This window comes from Vulpes lagopus, chromosome 1 (assembly GCF_018345385.1).
Source record: "Vulpes lagopus strain Blue_001 chromosome 1, ASM1834538v1, whole genome shotgun sequence".
Classification (NCBI taxonomy): domain Eukaryota; kingdom Metazoa; phylum Chordata; class Mammalia; order Carnivora; family Canidae; genus Vulpes; species Vulpes lagopus.
Window position 1 is genome coordinate 71,688,243 of NC_054824.1, and position 22,767 is coordinate 71,711,009.

The 22,767-nt window shown below is 50.6% G+C and overlaps 2 protein-coding genes across 3 annotated transcripts in view; both read right to left on the reverse strand.

The window, feature by feature from the left end:
* Positions 1-62: 62 nt before the first annotated feature.
* CFB (complement factor B) lies at positions 63-6,179 on the reverse strand. Its single transcript, XM_041772835.1, has 18 exons — positions 5,982-6,179; positions 5,658-5,891; positions 5,064-5,249; positions 4,738-4,911; positions 4,396-4,497; positions 4,159-4,295; positions 3,752-3,890; positions 3,297-3,428; positions 2,887-2,988; positions 2,660-2,797; positions 2,046-2,143; positions 1,792-1,909; positions 1,439-1,589; positions 1,267-1,343; positions 946-1,058; positions 710-842; positions 580-629; positions 63-272 (listed from the first exon to the last, which is right to left on the reverse strand). Exons 1-18 carry the CDS (start codon positions 6,091-6,093, stop codon positions 117-119), a joined length of 2,352 nt encoding a protein of 783 aa, XP_041628769.1. The 5' UTR covers positions 6,094-6,179; the 3' UTR covers positions 63-116.
* A 427-nt stretch (positions 6,180-6,606) lies between these two features.
* Positions 6,607-22,767, reverse strand: part of C2 (complement C2) — a 40,726-nt gene continuing 24,565 nt past the window's right edge. The window contains exons 1-18 of one of the 2 annotated variants that reach the window (XM_041772849.1): positions 17,855-18,144; positions 17,505-17,711; positions 16,781-16,966; positions 14,548-14,721; positions 14,364-14,462; positions 14,027-14,160; positions 12,796-12,934; positions 11,821-11,961; positions 11,058-11,147; positions 8,778-8,918; positions 8,573-8,667; positions 8,365-8,476; positions 8,063-8,228; positions 7,877-7,953; positions 7,690-7,781; positions 7,365-7,491; positions 7,149-7,198; positions 6,607-6,999 (exon numbers count right to left, since the gene is read on the reverse strand). In XM_041772849.1, the coding sequence (XP_041628783.1) occupies positions 6,829-6,999; positions 7,149-7,198; positions 7,365-7,491; positions 7,690-7,781; positions 7,877-7,953; positions 8,063-8,228; positions 8,365-8,476; positions 8,573-8,667; positions 8,778-8,918; positions 11,058-11,147; positions 11,821-11,961; positions 12,796-12,934; positions 14,027-14,160; positions 14,364-14,462; positions 14,548-14,721; positions 16,781-16,966; positions 17,505-17,711; positions 17,855-17,996 (2,343 nt within the window). In that variant the 5' untranslated portion in view covers positions 17,997-18,144 and the 3' untranslated portion in view covers positions 6,607-6,828. Of the gene's footprint in view, positions 7,000-7,148; positions 7,199-7,364; positions 7,492-7,689; positions 7,782-7,876; positions 7,954-8,062; positions 8,229-8,364; positions 8,477-8,572; positions 8,668-8,777; positions 8,919-11,057; positions 11,148-11,820; positions 11,962-12,795; positions 12,935-14,026; positions 14,161-14,363; positions 14,463-14,547; positions 14,722-16,780; positions 16,967-17,504; positions 17,712-17,854; positions 18,145-22,767 lie in introns of those variants that run through there. The other variant, XM_041772857.1, reaches the window with a different exon arrangement.

Sequence of the window (22,767 nt, forward strand, 5' to 3'; positions counted from 1 at the left end):
TTGTAACACATGGCCAGTGCACGTTCCCCTCTTCTTTCTCCCAAAAGGATCTTGAACACAGGTATTGTCACAGCTGTTTTAATTTTATCTCATACCCCTTCCCAGCAGGGAACCCCTTACAGAAATTCCAAATCCTCATTTTTGAGTTTCTCCTTGAGCCAGGGCATCACTTGGAAGAGGTTGACGTGAAAGTCTCGGGCATGAGTAGGTACCTGCTGCCACCGCCTCCGGTCTTTGCAAACATCCACTACACCCCAGCTGATCACGCCAACCTGGAGAGGGCAAGGGGATGCCATGGATCATTTGGTAGAATTCCTTCCTTCCTAATCACAGGAAGCTCAGCTGTTCCCAGTTACATTGGAGTTGACCTAGAAGAATTAGACTGGGGACCCAGCTCTGTACTGGTCTCCCAAGCACACAGGCCAGACACATGGACCTAAGCCAGCCATTTCAAGGAATAGCTGTAAGGAGGCAGGCTCTGTGCCTTCCCCTTTCAGGCCACATGCACAGAGCTTTCCTGCTGTAGGGTCCATGCTGACCACCTGGCATCTCCCCACAGACAGGAGAGGGGAAACTCACTTGAATGAAGCGACTCTTCTTGTGAATAATCAGAGGACCACCAGAATCACCTACAGGAGAGGAAAAGCTGTAGGGAGAGCAATTCTTGGGCTTCAGGAACATGCAGCACAACCAAAGAGCCTTTTCTCACCTTTGCAAGTATTGGGGTCAGCATAGGGATTCACCCCTCCAGTGCAAAGGAACCTGGGAGTGACCACTTCAGAGATGTCTTTGATCTTCTCATAGCCAGAGGCATACTGAGCATCTTTCTCACAGCTGGCTTTCTATAGATGAGGTATAAAGCGTGGAGGGGAAAGGGTGATGAATAGAGTGTGCTCTGGAAGAACCGGGGCCTGGAGGACCTGCTTAGAGTCCCACATTCCTTACCTTGTCCCCATTCTTGATGTAGACCTCCTTCCGAACCAGCACCTTCCTCCTGTCTTTGGATAACTCTGACACAAATAGAGCTTTGATGTCCTTTGCAGGGAGCAGCTCTTCCACTGGGCAAATGGACAGACTGGGTCATTTTAGCCCTCTCCCACCCCACCCAGCCACCTCCCCATTGGCTTTGTCACTCAGCAAATGTCCCTCAACCCTTTCCTGTGAGCTAGGGACCAGGCTGACCACAATCTGCTCTTGAAGCACCCTGTCACACCCCACTTGTCCCCTGGTAGCATCCCCTTGTGCTGTTGTCCCTGAACATCTTACTCTGCTGCTGGCACGTGGTTGACGGCGGAAGCCTCAAAGCTTGATTTGTTGCCTGAGTGCATGGGAGGCAAATGGGCCTATGAAGGAGAGATGAGATTCAGGGAGAAGTTGGCTCTGCCCCAGGCCTGCGGCCCCACCTCACCCAGACTTCTCAGGGCTCCAGAAGACTCACCTGAGTGTCTGATCATACTCTAGCTTCTTCTCAAGCTCAATCAGGGCCACGTCATAGTCATAAAATTCAAGAATGTCTTTTTCTTTTTTCCCATTGATGTTGTAGTTGGGGTGAACTAGGACTTCCTTTACCTCCAATTCCTTCTTCCCTCCTAAGGTAGGAAAGTGGCTATGTCAGGACGTCCCACTTCTCCATGGGCAGCCTCCTACATCTGGCCCCACATTGTGCCTAACTCCCAAGTCTTCCCCACTCCCAAGTGGCCCAGTGTGCAAGATAGTGGGCTGCTGTGAGGACGGGTGGGAGTGTGGGTTCCTGCACAAATGAAGCTCAGGATTGATTGGCTGCTTCCTTACCCACGCTGACCTTGATTGAGTGTTTCTGATCATTCTCTGTGAAACAGTGTGCTGCTGTCAACACAAAGTACTCAGACACCACAGCCCCCATACAGGTTTCGTGTCCCTTTGAAGGGCGCTGGGAACAGAACGACAGAGGGGAAAGCTCAGCTTACCAAGCCACAATCTAGTATAAACATTTTGCCCTTCCCCCACCCCCATTCCACCCTGACTTTGCCTCCCACAGGTCCCTGGCACCAGGACGCCTTGCTTACAGTGATGGAGATTTTGGCATGCCATGGCTGCTTGTGGTAATCAGTGCCTTTCTTGTGCTCCCAAACCATTCCACAGAGCCCCAGAGTCCGGGTTTCATCTAACAAGAAAGGAAAATGACTTTAAAATTTCTGACTACATGCTGAAAGGTAGGGTGCTTCATTTCCACATGGCAGCAGCCTTTTAAAAGGGGAGGGACATCTACATGTTTGTGAGGAGCAGAAGCCTGTAAGGAAAGGAAAGACAGGGGTGTTTGTTTCCTTTCACTGAGGACAAGGAACCGTGGCAATAGTGAAAAGAACTTGAAAGTAAGAGATGGGAGACGTGGTGGTTGGCAGGCCAAACTTGCTAGCTTGCTGTCCCCAGGTTGTTCTCAGCCTCACTTGCCACATGTGTAAAATGAGGAATTTAAGAAAGCTCTCTGATGTCGTTCAGAGCTCGGTGATTCTAAGATCGGGAAGCAGATAGTGCCAGGAAACCAGAATATGACATAAAAAAGGAGCAGCAAGAAAGTCCTTCCAGACTGCCAGGACTTCAGGAGGAGAGGAAGTATGAGTGACCTTGGGGGGCCTGGGGAGGTTCCTGACCTCTTTATAACATCCTGATCTTTTCCTACCAAGCATTTGGATGAAAACGTCTTCCAGGTTTTCCATGTCCTTGACTTTGAATACGTGTTGTTCCTTATCCTTCTTGGAAGCCAAAGCATTGATGTTCTCTTGGTTCACCAGAGGCCCAACCCCAAACACATAGACATCTGTGGGAGAAATGGGGAGAGTGAGTGCCCAGGCCCCGGGAGCAAGAGCTGAGAAAGTAAGGGACTGGCTCCTGGGCAATAAAACTCACCCAGATAATCCTCCCGTGGGTTTTTGTGATCCCTCCCAATGTCCAGGAAGTTCCGGATATTGTGAATGACAGAGACCGGGTCCCCGCCCATGTTGTACAAGCCTGTAGAAGAAACAGGGCCTGTGAAGGTGGGAAGCAAGTAAAGAAGGGGGTCGAGGAAGATTGGCCAGAAGTCATGACACATGGCTGGGGAAGCAGATTGAGGGGATGGAAGTGACAGATCCCAACGGAAGCTTAAGGATTCCTCCTTTCCTCTGTAAAGGGTCACAGGAGAGATCAGCATTCTTGGGGCCCTGAGCAGTACTCAGAGCCCCAACCATGTGACAGTCTGGTGTTGCACGGGGACCGAACAGTCCCCCACTCCTATGAAAGGCTGGGGAATCTGGGGCAGGAGAAGAGTTCCTTCTGACCATCAGTCATAAGGATGATAACGTGGCGGGTGCGGTTCCAGTCTGCTGGGGGGGTCTCCCCTGGCCAGTTCATCATGCTGTATACTGCCTCCAGGGCCTTCTTGGTGTTGGTCCCGGACTTCAACATGTGATCTGGGGAAAGGGAAGAGGTCACCTTGCCTGGTTGGCTAAGTCATCCATGACCCTGAGAGGCCCGCCAACAACTGAAAACCCACATCTCTCAGGTTCTTGAGTTGCCACCCCACTGGCTTTCCTTTGGCCACAAAAGTGACCTCCTCAGCCCCGGATAGGTCCCCAGTGACCCATATTCACCAACAAGTCTGCCGTCTAACCCCAGACTGCAAAGTGGTCTTCCCTGATTTCTCACATGGTCTCCCCACAACCACCCTGAGTCTTTTGACTTCTCTGATCCCAAAGTGACCCCTCCTCCACCAGTCCCTTCCCTGACGTCTGACCTTCATAGCTGACTTGGTTGAGTATCTTTGTGACCCAGTCGGCATCGCTGCTGTTTTTGTCCCTCACTCGGACCCAGACTTTGGGGTTTGTAGCATATGTCACTAGACCATATTTTGGCTTCACCCCATAACTTGCCACCTGTGGGTTAGGGGAGCAAAGGGTCATGGCGTTGAAAGAAGACTAGGGTTGGGAGAGGTCAGCAGCTTCTCTGGGACAGGGAAGGTTTTCCTCAGAAACCCAAAGGCTCATGGGTCACCCTGAGGTTTGCCTGGGTGATGGGGTGAAAGGTCAAGAAACTACTTCAAGTAAAAAGGAGGAAGGACAGTATAGGACCAGAGGTTTTCTGAGGTTCTGCAGCCCAGAGGGGCTGGGGACACCAGGGAACTAGTTCTGGCAGGGGCCCCACCTTCTCAATGAAGTCCCGGAGACAGTTCTTGGCTCTTGTGAAGTTGCCAGCCCCGATGCTGTCTGATCCGTCCAGCACCAGGTAGATGTTCATGGAGCCCGACGGGTCCAGGACAATCTTCCTCTTTTGCTGCTCCCCTGGGTGCCACCAGAAAAACTCAGACTCTGGCACGCAGGGTCCTCCTGCCTCTTCGTCCTCCCCCAGTTCCCTGCCTCCCTCCGTGGTCTGCACTCAAACCTGGGATGTGGCCATCCTCAGCATCCACGCCCTCTATGGTCTCAGTCAGGGACGACAGGAAGGCTTCGGCTACCTCTTCAGGGGTGTCATACATAAAGGAGTCTGGGGAGGGCAGAAAGCAGGTCACGTGTCAGGGTGGGGGGAGGGCCAGAGACACGTGAACAGGGACGGGACTGTAGGTGGGTTTCGGGGCAGGAAGGGCTCCGCAGTGAGGACGTTCTAGGGGCAGGTGAAGCGAGGGGAGGAGCTGGGCTGCACTACAGGGAGAAGACAGGGCTCTGGGGTAGGGACAGGAGGATGAACGAGCAGGATCTGAACCTGAGGGCATGGGGCAAGCATCACCTTGGCAGGAAGGCTCGGTTCCACTCCAAGAGCCGCCTTCCTGGCATGTCCGCTGCTGGGAGCCACGCAGGGTGAGGCCCCGGCTGCAGTAGTAGGTGACTCTGTCTTCAAGGCGGTAGTTGATGCCCACCTTCCTTGTGCCAATGGGGATGCCCGGGTTGGGGCAGTAGCCCGCTACAGAAGCACGAGATGCGGAGGTGAGAGCCAAAGCCTGAGGCCCGGATGGCACAGGAGAGCACAGGAGTTGTGATGCCCGTTCCTCAGGCTGGAACATGGCCCCCCAGGAGGGAGAGGATCCCGTCGACGGGGGAGGGGATGCTGCTCACCTCCATCATCACAGATAGCCGTCTGTCCGTCCCAGCGACCGGTGGCCTGGCAGGTGCGGTTAGCAGAGCCCCGGAGAGTAAAACCATCATAGCAGCGGAAAGAGATCTCATCACTCACATTGTAGTAGGACGCCCGGGGCCAGTAGTCCCCATTCTCAAACTCCTGTGGTCTTGGGCACCGAATTGCTTTGGGGGAGGGGTAGGACAAGCAGAAGTTACTGAGAAGTTAGGGCTGCTCTTGAGAGTCTCCCTCCGGGCCTCAGGGACCCTATCACAAAGCATAGGGCCTTTCTGGTCCCTCAGAAACCACGTCTACCCTTGACCCATGATGAGTCCTGCTTCTCCATGCTCCCCCTTTCTCAGTGTTCCTTTCACTGCTGGGGCTGCCTGGCACAGGATAAGTGCTCAGTGAAGATTCGCTCCCTTCTTCAACCCTCCTCCCTTCAGTCCTCGACAGCTGCTGCACTTGCTCAGCATCCTCACCCCTCAACCTGCTTGGTCTCCACCCAACTCTCACAGTGTCCTAGCCTGGGCCTCGGCCACCACCTGCTCCATCCCTGCATCACCCCGTGCCCACCCTCACTGCCCTCCAACCTCTGCATTCTGCCTTCTTGACAACCATTTTGTCTTGGGTCTGCAGGGTGCTCCAGGACCCCGTGGATCTGCAGGTGCGAGCCTGCACAGGGTATGGGTAGAAGCCAGAGGGACACAGGTACTCCAGCGCCTGGCCCTCCTTGAGCAGTCTGAAGGAGCCACCTTTGATCTGTACTCCCTCCAGAGGGCAGGGGCCTTGGGGCCTGGCCTCAGACGATGGCGTGGCACTCCCACCTGAAGAGAAAGGCTGTTGAAGCCCAGCCTCACAAGGCCAAGGAAGGAAGCTGGGGGCAGCGGGAAGGGGGAGTGGTGACCCTCTCTTACCTCCAGACAAGAGACCCAGCACCAAGGATATAAGGCAGAGTTGAGGCATGAGAGTGCTCCCCATGGCGATGGGAGCAGGAGAGAGACTGGGGGTGGGGACAGGGTGGTCCATGCCGGCTGGTGCTGCCTGTCTGCTTCGCTCAGCGTCCAAGCCGAAACTTCAGACCTGAGTCTGGTTGCTGTCTCTTCCCCTGCCCCCCCACCACCTCCGGCCCTTTATGCAATCTGTTCTGGCACTGGCGGCTCACCCCGCCCACCTGACCCACACCACTTTCCGGAATGTCCAAGAGGGAGCCCTCCACCCCCACCCCGCAGAGCTGCCAGTCAAGGAAATAGAAACTGCCTAAGCCCTGCCCTTTGCTGTGGTGAACCTGGACTGACACCTTCAACACCACCTCTCAGCCCCAGTTCCTCCCCCAACAAGCCCAGACCACCCCCTTAGGGACCAAAAATAAAGGCTGGCTCACTCCCTGTCCACTCTGTCACAGAGCAGAGTCCAGCCACTGTTTGTGCGCCAGGGTCCGTGACCTGCCTCCCTGCAGTTCCTGGAATCATTCTGGCCTTCCTCCGCTCCCCCCTCCCCCCGCCCCCGGCCACCCCCCAGGTAGAGGCACAGACAGATGAGGACATTGTCGATTTTTATTAATTTCATAACTGGGTAATTCCACATGAGTGAAAGGAGAGTGAGTCAAGGAAAGCAGAGGGTGCGCCCCTGGGGATTCCCCAGCCTGGATGTGCTTCTCCAGGGTTGCTGGGAGCACAGATGGGTCATGGGTCTGAGTTCAAGGGTGCGAGACAAGACAGATGGCAGATGCTGGCAGGACAACAGAGGGATGGGTGGCCACAATTAGAGGGGTAAGAAGTTCAGGATACCCTCCAGGTGCTGCCGCAGCCAGGGCTGCAGACGAAAGAGGTTGATGTGAAAGTCTCGTGGTTCCTTGCCCTTGGGGGGCCTCTGGCGTGAGTTTTTATTACTCTTGCTACAGGGGTTGTAGAGACCCCAACTCACCAGGCCCACCTGGAAGAGGGATAGAATGGGGTGGGAGGCTGTCACAGCCTCAGCTCCAAGCCTCAACCTCCCCAGTTCCTTCAAAGGCCGCCCTCATCTCCCTGCAAGGCCATGATCTTGCAACCCCATTCCTGTGAGTATCCCCCTTCTCTCCTCACCTGAAAAAACCTGTGTCTCCGCTCAAGGAAAACTGCTCCCCCAGATTCTCCTGCCAGAAGGAAGAACAAGAAATTGTCATTCTGACTCTCACCCTGCCCCTGTCGTCAGGGCAGTGCACCACTGTCTTGGCATGCGTGCTGGCCGCAGGGACGGCGGTGGTCTCTCCCTCAGCCATCCAGGCTCGGGGTGGGGGTGAGGGGGTGGGAGGGACTTACCCTTGCAGGGATTGTCATCCTTCCCTGTCCCACTGCATAGGAACTGGTCTGTCACCACCTCTCGGACATCCTTCAAGTTGGGGAATGTAGCTTTGTCTTGGGAAACGGCCTCAATACAGCTTGTCCACTGCAGCAGGGGCAGAGTGGGACAGAGGGATGGAATGAGCAGTCCCAGGGGCTACCTGCAGTTGCTAGCCCTGGAGGGGAGGTGGCATGGGGTCAGAGGGAGAAGGCTGCCAGAGCTGGAGGAGGAAGGGACAAAGACTTTGGGGAGCTGCCACAGGGGTCCCATCCCCTCACAGCATCCCAGACCTGAGATCCTCACCTCTGTCCCTGTCTTGAGGTTAATGTTCAGTTTGTCCCCGTTCAAGGCCACAAAATGAGCAGGAATGCTCAGTTTGTTCAGAAGTTCACTTTCTGCAGTTAAGGAGAGAGGGATGTGATGCTGGTCCCTTTATGCAGCATCCAGACTCCAGACGGGAGTCCTTATGCACCTGAGGCCCAGCACTCACCATGGTCTCGGCAGGTGCTGCCTGGGGGTCTCCGCAGAGCCACGTTGGCCGCCACCGTGCAGGGAAGGCAAATGGGCCTGGGGAGACAGACAAGAGTCACAGGAGCCCATCCTTGGTGTCCCCTCCTGTGGGACTTCCCAGAGCACTCTCCCCCAGAGGACACCCTCTCATCCCAGACTCTAGCACCTGGCATGGGTGGACATCTTCACTTTCTGGGCCAGCTTCAATAGGGCAATGTCATCACCATAGAACTCGAGGATCCCCTGATTCTTCTTGGCAAAGACATCAAACTCCGAGGAGATCACTGCCTTCTCAATAGTGAACTCTTTGCCCCACTGGGAGTTAGGATCCCCTGGGAAAAATAAGCAGATTAGTCAGGGCCAGGGCTTCCAGGGAGGCCAGAGGCTGGGACTGCTGGTGAGAGCTCCGGCCACAGGGTCAGGAACCTAGTGTGGACCCTGCCTTACCCACAGTGACCCCCTCCTTACCTACGGTGACCCTCCACAGAGAGCTGTTCTCAGCTTGGCGGAAGCAGTGAGCAGCCGTCAGCACCCACTGGTCTGAGATGAGGGCCCCCCGGCAGGTCTCCTGGCTCCTAGGCTGCAGGCAAACAGGTGTTTTGGGGGGACTGCTATGTCTCTGGCCCATTTCCTCTTCTACCTCTGGGACCGAAGTCCCATCCCTCCTTCCCGGTACCTTAATAGTAACATGCCACGGTGTCCTTTCCTGGACGGAGGCATTGGCTGACATGTTCCCTACCCCGCAGATGGTGTCTGTGAGCTGGGAAATATCTGCGGGTATGGGAGCAGAGGGGGAAAGAGGTTTGTGAGGAGCACCATGAGTAGGTTCCCAGCCTGGACCCCTAGCCGGCTCCATTGTGAAGAGGGCAAAGCTCACTCACCCAGCATGTGCTCAAAGACCTGGTACAGAGCCTCTGTGTCTTGCAGAATGAAGGCATGTCTCTCACCATCCTTCTTCGATCCCAATTCATTCAGTTCTCTCCAGTCCACATCCAGCTTGCCCACCCCAATGGCATAGATGTCTGATGGGGAGAAGGAAATCACCAGAATCTTGTGGCTGAGGAGCTACCCTGCGAGACAGGGAATTATCATTTGGAACTCACTGGGTCCTACAAAGCCCTAAATGAGCTGGACCCCACCCCCTACTACCTGTCTGGCCTCAATTCCCGACACTCTTCACCCTTCACTCCCTGCCATATAACCTCCTTGAAGTTCCTCAAATTTGCAGGCATGCTCCCACCCCAGGCCTTTCGCACATGTGGTGCCTCGCCTGGTTGACTCTTGCCCAGACTGCCCACATGGCTCACTTTCTTAACTTTTCAAGTCTTTTTTTTTTTTTAAGATTTTATTTATTTCTTCATGAGAGACACAGAGGCAGAGACACAGGCAGAGGGAGAAGCAGGCTCCATGCAGGGAGCCCAATGTGGGACTCAATCCCGGGACCCCGGGATCACACCCTGAGCCGAAGGCAGACTCTCAACCACTGAGCTACCCAGGCGTCCCACCTTTTCAAATCTTGACTCAAATGCTACTATCTCAGTGAGGCCTTGCCTGGGATCCTTGTCTAAAACTGCTATGCCTTGGCCAATTCTGTTCCCTTTCTGTTCCATTTTATACCTTGTCCCAGGGCACCATCCACCACGCCATATGGGGTCCTTATTTATCTTGTTTCATGCCCAAAGTGGGTACAACTGTGCCTTCAAAAGGATATGTTCAAGTCCTCACCCCCGGGACCTGTGAGGGTGACCCTATTTGGAAATAGGGTCTTTGCTGATACCTTGATCTTGGATTTCTAGCCTCCTGAATGTGAAACCATAAGTTTCTGTTGTTTTAAATCACCCTAGATTGTATGATCTGTGGCAGTGTCCCTAGGAGACTAATGCAATGCCCTTCCAGAATGACAACCCCAGAGAGAGGCATTTTTGTTCATTTTCTGCACAGCCATATCCTTAGAATGGTGCCCAGGAGAGACTTCCAAATGTACTTAAGGACATTTATGATTGAATAAAGAGCCTATGAGCGAGCTTGGAGGCAAAACTTCAGATCTGGTTCCTCTGTAAGGTACAGGCTCCGAGAAGGCGGTCTGGAGCCATCTCTTCCCACCGGAGCACATGGGCCCACGTGACCATTCACATCCTGCCTCCAAGAGAGAACAGGTAGCAGTCAGAACTGCCCGGGGTGGCCGCAGCATCCGGGCTTCTCCTGTGCTTTGCACCCCTCGTGGCCCCTTCCGGCTCCCGGAGGACCCTGAGTGGTGTGCAAAGAGTGAGATGCTCAGGCAGATTGGGGGCAGACAATGCTTTCCTCAGGTGGCAGTGTTGCCCCCGGCAGGCCAGAAGCAGTCACAGTGGGAGTTGGACAATTAGGTTCTGCATGTTTTCTATGACTATGTCCCTTTAGTACCTGCTTTTTTTATTTAGGTGTTCTAAAATGGTGTTTTAACCCTAGCCCAGTGATGCTAAGGAGTTAGCGGGGAGAGCTTGGCCTTCCCCTTCCCTAGGCCAGAGTCTTAAAAAGGAATCCACTTGCTCCTGAGGGGCGGGTGGAGTTGGGGCCATGAAGAGAAGACCCAAGGGGAAAGTGAAACTTGGGGGTTCAAGAGCAACTGTCCCTACTTACACAGAGCACTTTTCTCTAAAATTCTTTTCTGGTCAAAGATCAATGCTATTTGCATTTAGTCTGAACCCCGAGGAATTGTTCCTTTAGAGGCGGCAACTGCCAAAGCCTTAGTTGGTTATCCATACCGCTAGAGGAGGAAACGCCAGGGACGGTCCCTACAAGGAGAGTCCAGGCCCTTCCTCCCTGGAGTTTCAAGGCGATGATGATGGCAGCAGCCGCTCACATAGACTGTTCCATACACTGTTCCATACACTGTTCCTCTGCACCAGGAGATATCTGAGTATTTGCCCCTATGGGCCTCTGAGGTGGGTCCTAGCACCGTCCCCTGTAGCAAAGGCAGAAACCAGCCCCAGCCACAGCCAACAAAAGAAACCAAGGCTGCAACCACAGGCAGTTTGACACCAGACTCGAGCATGACTCAGCTGCCTTCACACAGAACGACACAGCCTGGGGTCTCGCTGGAAAGGAAGGCAAGCTGCCCACTCCAGCCTGCACCCACCACAGGGGCGGCACATCTGGGGGTGGGGGAGGGAGAAGCTCACCCAGATAGTCGCTCCTCTGCTGGTTGATGTTCAAGATCTCTTTGATATTGTCAACAGCCAGCTTGGGAGAGCCACCCATGTTAGACTTTCCTAGAATGGAGGGAAAAGAATTGTCCATCTGGGGAATATATCTGGACTCTCCACAGCTCCGGAGGAGTGGGCAGGCATCCAGCTGGGAACCTTAATATTTATCGCTTCCCACGTGAGTTTCAAGATATGTTATTTGGCGAAATTCTTGACATTCCAGGCACCGGGCCAGGAGCTTCATAAACTTTATCTCATTTAATTCTCATGAAACCTCAGGTAGTGTGGGTATCCTCATTTTATAGGCAAGAAAACCAAGTTCTGAGGGGCTATGTAATTTGGACACAATCAAGAAATAAATGACATAGCCCAGCTCCACTCCACGTCCACCTTTCCATCCGTGCGCCTTGACATCCCTGCCCCAAAGCCATGTCTCCCCATCTAGCTGACTCTAGGCAACTTTGTGGTAGTAAACATAACTGATATCTGTAATCACAAAGCACTTCTACACAAACTATCTCGGTTGCTCTCCATAAAAATTGTGTCAGGAAAGGAGGGTGGTTATGATCATCGTTATCGTTGTTGTTATCCCACTGACATCATCAACACTATCTTGACTTTACAAATGAGAAACTGAGGCCCAGAGTGGCAGAGGGAGAAGCAACATGCAGGTCTTCCGACCCTACACTGGTGGTCCTTCCACTGTGCCAGACTCACTTGCAGAGGCAACGATACCCACCATCTGTCAGAAGGATGATGGCGTGTCGGATTTCCTGCCAGGCCGCCGTCCTCATTCCGAGGCGATCCATCTGGTTATTCATCATGATATGGACACTATTTAAAGCTGCATAGGTGTTTGTCCCGGTTCCATTTTCATGGTCTGGAATATGTGAAGAGGAAGGATTCTCTAGAAATGCCCCACCTACCACCTAGGAGAAAGGAATTACCCTATTCTCCCAACCATTGGAAATACATTTATCAACTGGCTTGATAAATCCAGACCTTCTCTATCCAGATAGAGATTTGGCATCATTGCCTGTTCAAACATTAAAAGTCTTTTCCTTAGAAATGTTCACTGCAGCGTTGCCTGGGTGGCTAAGGTGGTTGAGCGTCTGACTCTTGGTTTCAGCTCAGGTCGTGATCTCAGGTTCATGGGATAGAGCCCTGCATTGGGCTGCATGCTCAGCAAGTAGTCTGCTTGGGATTCTCTCTTTCCCTCTCCCTCTGTTCCTCCGCCCCCTCCCTCTGTCTCTCTCTCTAATTAACAAATATACCTTTTAAACAAAAACAAAGAAAAGAATGCCCACTGAAGGCCACTCTAAAGCCTCAAGATTCAAAGATGGGGTTCCCAAAGAAATTGTTACAGCCACCTGCTACCTGTCACCCAGGCAGCTTGACAATGGCATGGAGAGACTACGGTGTTGAGCCAAGAAAGCCACATGGTTCTGGCATCAGGAGAGAACCAAAGACCAGCACAATATGCATTTGGGTGGGTAGCATTTTAGCATGAGCTGGTGGGAGCTGGGATTCCCCTGACATGAACCTGAATTGGAAGCCACCTCCCCCAGAGGAACATGAGTTCCAGAGTCTTGGGACTAGAATGCCACCAAAGGACTCGCTCTCTGTCTCTAACTTGTCCAAAATCTCTGCAGGCACAGGGAGCTCATTGTCCCTTGACCCCTGCCTCATTGCCTTCATTTGATGACACCCATACCTTTATAGTTGACCTTGTTCAGGCTGTTGATCACTTCAGTCGCATCCCGGGAGTTGTCATTCAGTACAGACATGATGATTTTGGGCTTGGATGCAAAGGTGATGATGGCGACACTAACATTGATCTCAAAGCTGAAGATCTGAGAAGGGCAAGTGAGAGGCAGCATTAGAGGCCCTGAAACCGAAGGAGAGAGGATAAGAGAGCAAACCAAGGGTCCCAGAGGAGGCAGAGAGCCTGGGCCAAGACTTACAGAGGTCAGGGCCACCAGTAGTCACTAAGAGACTGCTGCTCGCAGGGAGCCAGGAAACTGACGTTTGTTAACCAGGCACTCTATTTGATAGGCTCACTCGCTCCTCATTGTATCCCCACATCAATTCTGTGAGGGGCGAGATGGCCCCCGTTTTATAGATGAGGACACTGAGGCCTGTTGTGCGAGGCGGAGGTCAAATTTGAACCTGTCCACGCGAATCTGAGGCACATCTCTAGCTGGCGTGTTTTGCAGCCTCACGGCTTAGTGGTTACTGTTAGTCTTAGGAGAGACTTCAAGGAGCCTAAAAATTGCCTTCTTTAAAATGTAACTGAGAAGAAAAACACATATATCTACATAAACTATTGTGAAAAGTGTAATTACTGAGCAAAGCGCTGGCAAGGAATCTAAACTAGTGACTTCCAAACTCTCCTGTTCATGCATGTCATTAGTAAAAACACATGGAGGTATATGTATTTATAAAACTAAACTCCTATTTATAAGGTGCATTGCTATTCAAATGTATTATACACCTTTTAAACACAAAAAAATAGAATTTTTAATGGAAAGTATTAAATATTAATTTGTTGATTTAATTTAACTTAAAACTATTCAACAAGGATACCAGTAGTAATCTGTCACACCCTAGTAGATCATTTTGTATATCCTCCTGTGGAGACGACCGCTCTAGATGATGGGTGCCTGGGAAACAGGACCTCAGCCTGTTCATCTTTGGTGTGCCCCAGCACCCAGCACCCGGCACCCAGCATGGTGCCTGACACATACAAGGTGCCCCAGGACTGTTTGTGGGATGAAAAATGGGATCTTATAAATGGAATCCATGATTCCGCATGGCATGCACTTAATCTGGGAGGACTTTTTGGATGAGGTGGGCTGTGACTGCAGTTCTGAGGAAGGGAAGGAACCAGAGAGAGACAGCGAGAGTAGGAAGGGCCTCCTGTGCACAGGCCCCTATTCCCTGACCCTGTCCACCATGAGAATGGCGCTCTCCTTGAAGACGTGAAAGTCTTCTTCCTTCACGCTCTGAGAGGCATCCAGGAGCAGGTAGAGGTTCAGGTGACCAGAACGCTGGATTTGGATTTTACGGCCCAGGTTCTCTGGGAGAAACGTAGAAGGGGCAAATTCGCATCTTCCTCTTGCCTTCCTCATACCCCTTCCCTCTTGTCAGGGGTAGGCCTCCCTGCCCCCCTCCGAGCAGCTCAGCCCCACTCAGCCTTGCCAAAGCCCCAGCATCCTCTGCAGAGTCTGCTCCTCCCCGTCCCAGGCCCAGCACCCTGCTGCCCCTACTTCAAGCATTTACCCCTTTTCTTCTGGGTGGGGTTGGTGGCTCCAAGCAGGTGGGACAATGAAGCACCCAGGGCGGGAGCCACATCCTCAGGAAAGTCATAAGAGTAGGTCTCTGTGCGAATAGACACTGGGGTCGGCCAGGGTCAGGGGTGGGGTGCCCGGGAGTCCCTGGAGGGTCAAGGCAGCTGGCTACTCACGGCGGCATATGGGCTCCGTCCCACTCCAGACCCCATCGCTCTGACACTCCCGCTCCGCAGACCCCGTCAACACCAGATTTGAGGAGCAGCGGTAGCTGACTTTATCCCCAAGGCCGAAGCGGGACCCCATCCGCACGGCACCCACCGGGATGCCCGGATTGGGGCAGTGGCCAGCTGGGAGTGAACACACAAAGATGGCAGTGAGCGGGACACCCCTACCCACCCTGTCCCTCTAGCTCTTCCTCCTCCCCAGGCCCGTGGAGCCTCTGCGGGCCATCTGGCCTCCCCCTTGGGAGACACCAGCACCGTGCTTCCCAAGGAAAGCCCATCCCAGAGCCCATGGAAGGTGCTGACCCAGGAGCCCTCTGCCACCACAAATAATATTTGCACTTCATAAACCACAGGAGGCATCACTACACACCCACCAGGATGGCTAAAACTGAAAATATGGCTCATTCCAAGTGTCAGAGAGGATGTAAGCAGCCAGAACGCTGAAACACTGGGATGCCTGGGGGGCTCAGTGGTTGAGCGTCTGCCTTCGGCTCAAGTGTGATTCTAGGATTCAGGATCGAGTCCCACATCAGGCTCCTTGCACGGAGCCTGCTTCTCCCTCTGCCTGTGTCTCTGCCTCTCTCTTTCTGTGTCTCATGAATAAATAAATAAAATCTTAAAAAAAAAAAAAGATTCTCTCTCTCTTCCTCTTCCTCTGCCCCTCCCCCTCATGCTCTCACTCTCTAAAAAAATAAGTGAAATAATAAAATAAAATATGTATGCCAACCTGTGACCCAATAATTCCCTTCCAGGACAACATGCTCAAGAGAAGCAAATTCATACGTGCACCAACAAGTTACATAAAAGGATGTTCATAGGGCTTTACTCATAATAGCCTCAAACTGGAAAGAACCCAAGTGCCCATCAAGAGGAGAACACATAAATAAATTGTAACCTATTTGTATAATAAAACTACACAGTAATAAAAAATAACAGGAGCACCTGGGTGACGTAGTTGTTTGAGCGTCCGACTCTTGGTTTCAGCTCATGTGGTGATCTCAGGTGGTGGGACCAAGCCCTACATCGGGCTCCGTGCCCAGCACAGAGAGCTGAGTCTGCCTCAGATTCTCTCTGCCCCTCCCCACTCCTCTCTCTTTTTAAAATAAATAAATAAATCTTTTAAAAAAGTAAACAACAAACTGCTCCTACACGGGACCACGCAGATAAATCTCACAGGCAGAACGCTGAGTAAATGGGACGCCCGGGTGGCTCAGTGGTTTAGCGCCCGCCTTCAGCCCAGGAGTCCCAGGATCGAGTCCCACGTCGGACTCCCTGCATGGAGCCTGCTTTTCCCTCTGCCTGTGTCTCTGCCTCTCTCTCTCTCTCTCTCTCTCTCTCTCTATCTGTGTGTCTTGTCTCTCGTGAATAAAATAAAATCTTTAAAAAAAAAAAAAAGAATGCTGAGTAAAGGAAGCCAGCTATTTGGCAAACAGTCATGAATATGCATAGGGACCCAATGGCTGGGCCACTGGGTGACGGGATGGTCCTACCATCTCATGGACTCTGTGTCTTCTGTCTTCTGTGCTTAGAACTATCATTCCAGAAGCTCCCCAAACCCAGAGTATCCTAGAAACCCATGTCCTATCAAGCAGAGCTCCTTACCATTGACAGGAGCAGTAATAACTATGACAACAGCATATGTGTCATTTACTAAACTCCAGGGACTCCTCTAGGTGCTTATTAATGTCAACTCATTTAATCCACAGAGAAGCCCTAATATCGTGGCCAGTCTTACCATCTCTATTTGAGATGTGAAAATCGAGGCATAGAGAGCTTAAAGAGCCTGCCCAAAAGCTATCCAAGTCCGACCCAGGTTGGACCCGAACTGGCTCCAGAGGCAAGGCACTGAATTCAGCACAGCACTAGGAGCTCTCTCAGGACGTTGTCAGTACAATAGCCCATTGGGCCTGAATACCAATCTTGCTTTGAGGCATTGGGGAAAGCTAGACAGACTGTGTGGAGGCCTTACGTTGGATCTGAAACTTAGCACCAACTGCCTCGGCCAGCTCCTGTAGGTTGGTGGTGTGGGACCTGTAGACCTCAACTTACCAAAATCCAGGAATATTATTTTGGCATCAGAACACCAGGCCCCTGTCCCCACACAGGCCCCATGAGCACACATCTGAGTCCAAGGTTCCGGGGTGACCCCCGCCCCATGCAGCTATGAGGGCAGGGTACTCACCACCATTGTCACACACGGCCGTCTCCCCATCCCACATGCCATTAGGGCGACACTGCCGCACAGCCGAGCCCCGCAAGGTGAAGCCATCCTCACACTGGAAGCTCAGGTTGCCGCCCACAGGGTGGGACCCCAGCCTCGGGGTGAACATACCATTCTCAAAGGAAACAGGAGCTGGACAGCGAACATCTGGAGGGAGAGAAGGGGATGAGACTACACAGATGGATGGAAAACACCTGAGATGGTAAGGTTTGGCGTGGATGCCCGGGAGTCGCCAACTGATTGTCAAAATATTGGGTTGCTGCTTGTGGCAATCACTGCTTGTGGAATTGGTCAAATATTGGCAATTTCAAACTGTTCAACTTATCAGACTGATAAATAACCACATCTCTCAGCACCCTGAGGGCCATGGACACCTCAACCTCTCCCCTGAGGTCCTCAAATACCCCCTGAATGGACACTAAAGGGTAACATTTGGCATGACGGGAGACTCCAGCACCCATTCTGAATGGTCAGTATTCTGCAGTCAATTGTTAAATGCTAAAAAAATATCACCCCGTGTATTTTTTTAAATTTCCATTAAGGCCTTTCTCCAATGCCTTGCTATGGACAATGGACATTTTCTCATTATTTTGAAAAGCCCTATGGAAAAACAGCTTGGCCACCCCTGGCACACCATGTAGTCAGGTTCAGCCCCACCCTGAGCAAAGCCCACAGAAAGCCTCACGTTTGCAGACCGCCTTTGTGAGCTGGGTGGATCTCAGGGTCTGCCACTGTCCATTGCTCTTGCACAGCCGTGATGCTGGGGATGGGTAGCGGCCCGGGGGACAGGAGTAGGTGAGGACACTCCCAGGGGCCCAGCCATGGCTGAGGGTAAAAGTGCCACCGGAGATATTCACGTTCTGAGGGCAGGAGGGAGCGGCTGCAGCCAAGCCTGTGAGCATGACACACAACACAGTAGTGGAGAAAAGATGAGAACAGAAAAGCCAGAGAAATTGGCATTTACAAGAGGGAACCCAAGGTGGGCAGTACAGGCCTTTTCCACAGGACTCCAGCATCCCTCTCCCCTGCTCCTACCTGGGTATAAGGGCAACAGGCAAAGGAGAGCCATCAGTGGGTCCATGGTATCCACCTTGGGGCAGAGAGAGGCAGAAAGCCGGCAGAGGGAAAAGGTCATCTGACTTCCCGAAACCCAGAGCTGACTCAGCAGCTGCTTCATTTGCTGCCAGAGAAGAAAAACTAGGGAGCCGCAGGGGGGATGTGCTCTTGGCAGGGAAAAAATAATCAGGGACTGGGGGCTGAGCTGAGAGGATGAAGCCCTTGTCCAGCTCTCTAACCCCACATATCCTAGTCAGTTGCTCTGTACCAATAGGCTTTCCATACTGCTCTCAGTCTCTACCCCCCTACACACACACACACACATGCTCTTGCATGTATAGTCTAAAGCACACAAACCCAAAACCATCCAAGATATTGCAAAATCATTTATTTAAGTAAAGTTTCAGTTTTCTCTTAGGTGTTGCCAAGTGAACTTTATTTCTGAGAGCCTGGGATTGTATTGTCTTCTTGAACATAAACCTCCAAGAGATTGGGGCTAATTTTCTTAGGAATTCTTGCTAAATAGGAAGAATCACAATCTTTTTATTCCTTGCAACCCTTCCCCAGAAAGAATCTAAAGACAAAAACGAAATCAACACTTAGTTTTGGAGTCTGGAAAATGTTTAAAACACTTTTGTGGAAAGTCCGGTAGAAAAATTCCCAGCCCATAAAATAAATAAGTCTGGGATTGGTTTACCCAAAGGAACAAAAGTATTTTTGGATTTTGGATGTGCCTTTTTTTCCTTCTTTTTTTAATTTTAATTCAATTAATTGACATATACTGTATTATTAGTTTCAGAGGTACAGTTCAATGATTGATCAGTCTTATATAACACCCAGTGCTCATCAAGTGCCCTTCTTAATGCCTATCACCCAGTTAGCCTATGCTCCCACCACCATCCCTCCAGCAACCCTCAGTTTGTTTCCTATGATTAAGAGCCTTTTATGGTTTGTCTCCCTCTCTGATTTCATCTTGTTTTATTTTTCCCTCCCTTCCCCTATGCTCCTCTGTTTTGTTTCTTAAATTCCACATATGAGCTAAATCATGATAATTGTCTTTCTCTGATTGACTTATCCTACTTAGCATAATACCCTCAGTTCCATCTACATCATGGCAAATAGCAAGAATTCATTTTTTGATGGCTGAGTAATATTCCATTGTATATTTAAACCACATCTTTATCCATTCATTGGTCAATGGACATCTGGGCTCTTTCCATAGTTTGGCTACTGTGGACATTGCTGCTATAAACATTGGGGTATAGGTGACCCTTCAGATCACTACATTTCTATCTTTGGGATAAATCCCCAGTGGTGCAATTGCTGGGTCATAGGGTAGCTCTATTTTCAACTTTTCAAGGAACCTTCATACTGTGTTCCAGAGTGGCTGCACCAGCTTGCATTCCCACTAATCGTGTATGAGGGCTCCCCTTTCTCTGCAACCTCACCAACATCTGTTGTTTCCTGGGGTGTTATCTTAATCATTCTGAGCAGTGTGAAGTGGTATTGCATTGCGGTTTTGATTTGTGATCATTTAAGTTTGTGAAAACTCTTTCAAATTATGAATAACTTCTTAATAACACATATGCAAGGTGTGCCCACCTTGGATGAAACTGACAATGCAGGAAGACCATGACACCCTTGGTGTTGGGGGTCCCAGAGGTGCTGTTGTGGCAGAGTTGCTGGTGCCTTTCCAGCACCTAGTGCTCTCTCCCTCCTACAGAAAGATGTTTAGTGAGACACACAGTCACCCAGCTAAAGACTATGTTTCCCAGCTACCCTTGCAGCTAAATAATGGGTGACTTGGTTCTGGCCAATAGGAATTGAGTAGAACTGATACATGTAACTTCCAAGTTACATGTATTCCAAAATGAAATGTGTCCTCCCCTTTCCATGGGCTAAAATAGAAATCTGATGGTAATTCAAAAGCAACATCCTGAGGATGACAGAGCAAGCAGACAGAGGAGCCTGGATCCCTGACACTGTTGATGCCATATCAGCCCTGTCTCCTACTCAGATTGTTACCAGAGAGAAACTATCTTAAGGGTGGTGGATATTAAGGATGTTCACAAATATTCTGGCTTTGTCTCCCTTTGGTCACATAGTAAGATTGAGCTTCCTTATCTACTTGCACTGGCCAATGAAATGTAAGTGACATGTACTGTTTCCAGATGGAAGCTTCATGAGCCAATGCAGTCCTCACCATGCTCTTCCCCCAGTATGGCAACATTCGAGATGCTGGCTGCTCCATCGTCTTACATTCCTGAGAGACACCAAAAGCAGAACCTCTGCTGATCCTCACAGGATATGTATGTAATATGAGCGAGGAAAAAAGAACCAGAAATCTTTGTTTTAATCTATTATATTACCACTGCTGTTGGAAAAAAGTAAATGCCACCCAAAATATAGATTTAAAAAATGATTTATTCCTTCTCATGCATTAGCCTGGTGGTTCTTCTGCTGCTCTTGCCTGGGCTCACTCAAGCAGCTGCACTCAGCTGAGGGCTGAGTTCAGCAGGAGAAGTCAGACACCGGGAGTTCTCTGTCCCATGGTCTTTCATCCCTAGCCTTGCATAAGCAGCCTCAGGAAAGCATTCTAAGAGATCCAAAGCAAAGCTGCATGGTCTCTTGAGGCCTATCTTCAGAAATCACATAACATCACTTCCATCATGTTCTATTGGTGACAGCAAATCAAAGGGCCGCCCAGACTTAAGGGTGGAGGAAACCCAACCTCACGATGGGAAGACTGGCAAAGTCATACTGCAAAGAGGCATCCACACTAGAATAGGAGAGATTTCTGACCATATTTTGAAAAACACTTATGGCAACCAAGATTTGGGAGTTGTCATCAGAACATAATGAATCTTTGCCTGGCTAAATACTTAAACCACTGAGTTTTAAAGCCCTTCTTTAGATCACTGCTACAAACTAAATTGTATCACCCCAAAATTCACATACCAAAGCCCTAACCCCCAATGTGACTGTATTTGAAGATGATAGGGCATATTAAGAGGTAATTAAGGTTAAATGAGGTCATAAGAGTGGGGCATTGATCCAATAGGATAAGTGTCCATAAAAGACAGCAGAACAGGCTTGCCTGTGCACACACACACACACACACACACACACACACACTCTGTCTCTCTCCCTCCCCAACACACCTCCCTCCTATCCCCATCCCTGTGCATCATAGAGGAAAGCCCAGGTGAGGATGGTATCTGTAAGCCCAGGTGAGGATGGTATCTGTAAGCCAGGAAGAAAGTCCTCCCCAGAAACCCAGAAACCAACCATGCTGGCACCCTGATCTCAGACATCCAGCCCCCAGAACTGTAAGATAACACATTTCTGTTGTTTAAGCCACCCAGTCCAGGTGTTTTGTTATGGCAGCCCAAGCACATTCATATATATACCCAGTACATATGTAAAAGCCATCTTTAAAAGAGGGGGTGACTTTCTTTCGTGAGTTTCTCCCAGCATTTGTCGAGTTAGAAAACTTAGCAGTCTGTCAGAATCCATTCCCCCTTCTTCCTTGAGTATTAAAACTTCCAAGTTGAGATGCCTGGGTGGCTTACTGGTTGAACATCTGCCTTTGGCTCAGGTCATGATCCCGTCCTGGGATTGAGTCTTACATCAGGTTCCCCCAAGGGAGCCTGCTTCTCCCTCTGCCTATTTCTCTACCTCTCTGTGTGTGTTTCTCATGAATAAAATAAATAAACTCTTTTAAAAATAATAAAAATAAATAAAACTTCCAAGTTTTCCACTGGGCCCATGGAGTATGCTCTTAAAGGGGTGTACTCCTCAATTTTTCTTCTCCCCTTCCCACTGGCTGGAATGCAGATACACTGGTGGAAGACAAAATAGTCACCCTAGACCACAAGATGGAAGTCACATGTTGATGATGACAAACAAAATTAAAGAAGCCCCGCTCCCTAATCCTGCAGGGCTATCATAACTGCCCTGGATGGTTTAAGCTCAGCCCATTTAAGCCACTGTTATTTTAGCCCGAGTTTTAGCAGCCAAACATGTATCTAACTAATACATTTAGCCAGAAATCAGTATGGAAGCCGAAGGCAACACCCACAGACATATACTCATCAGGGTCTAATGTAAGCTGCTGTAATAAAGACAATCACAAATGCAGTGAATTAAATAAGGCAGAAGTTTGCATCTCTCACAAATAGGACCCTCAGCATGAGCAGGCAGGGCTAATATGGCAAAGGTGGCCCTGGCTGGCCGGGCACATTGCTCATCAGTATCACTCAGGACCCCAGGCTCCTTCCATCTGCTGTGCCATTGAGAATCGCCCTAGTCTGCATGGTCGAAAGAAGTCTCCATCAAGTCTGCATTCCAGTCCCTCTTTTGCTCATATTCTGTTGGCAAAGACTTTGTTATATGATAGGCTGGGAAATGTGGTCTCTAGTTTGCCTACCGCATACACAGCTAGAACTCTAATACCATATTAGAAAGTTTTGGGAGACAGAAATGCACAAAAGAGAGGAGATCAGCTGCACACGGAAATGCTACATTGCATAATGGCAAATCAAGGTGAACAAAGACATGGGTCACTGGAGTTGGGTAACTGTTCCAAGTCTCCATCAGGCCCAGTCCAGAGTGGAAGGACCATGACCTGAGAGGCTCTGGGCCTGAAGACACCAGATCTTTATTCCCCCCTTTAGGCTCCCAAGTTGATTTTTAGTAGACTCCCATTGGGTAAAGGTGACCTTGGCTAGTCTATTTTTAGCATCATTATAAAACCTGGTGCAATCTGTTTTCACTCCAGATGGAAGGAAGGAGGTAAATAATGCTTAAAAGGACAGCCCCTCCACTCCTGCCAGTGTCTTTCCTCTTGCCCAATTTCTTCTCAACAATTCAAAGCTTCTAATACATACTCC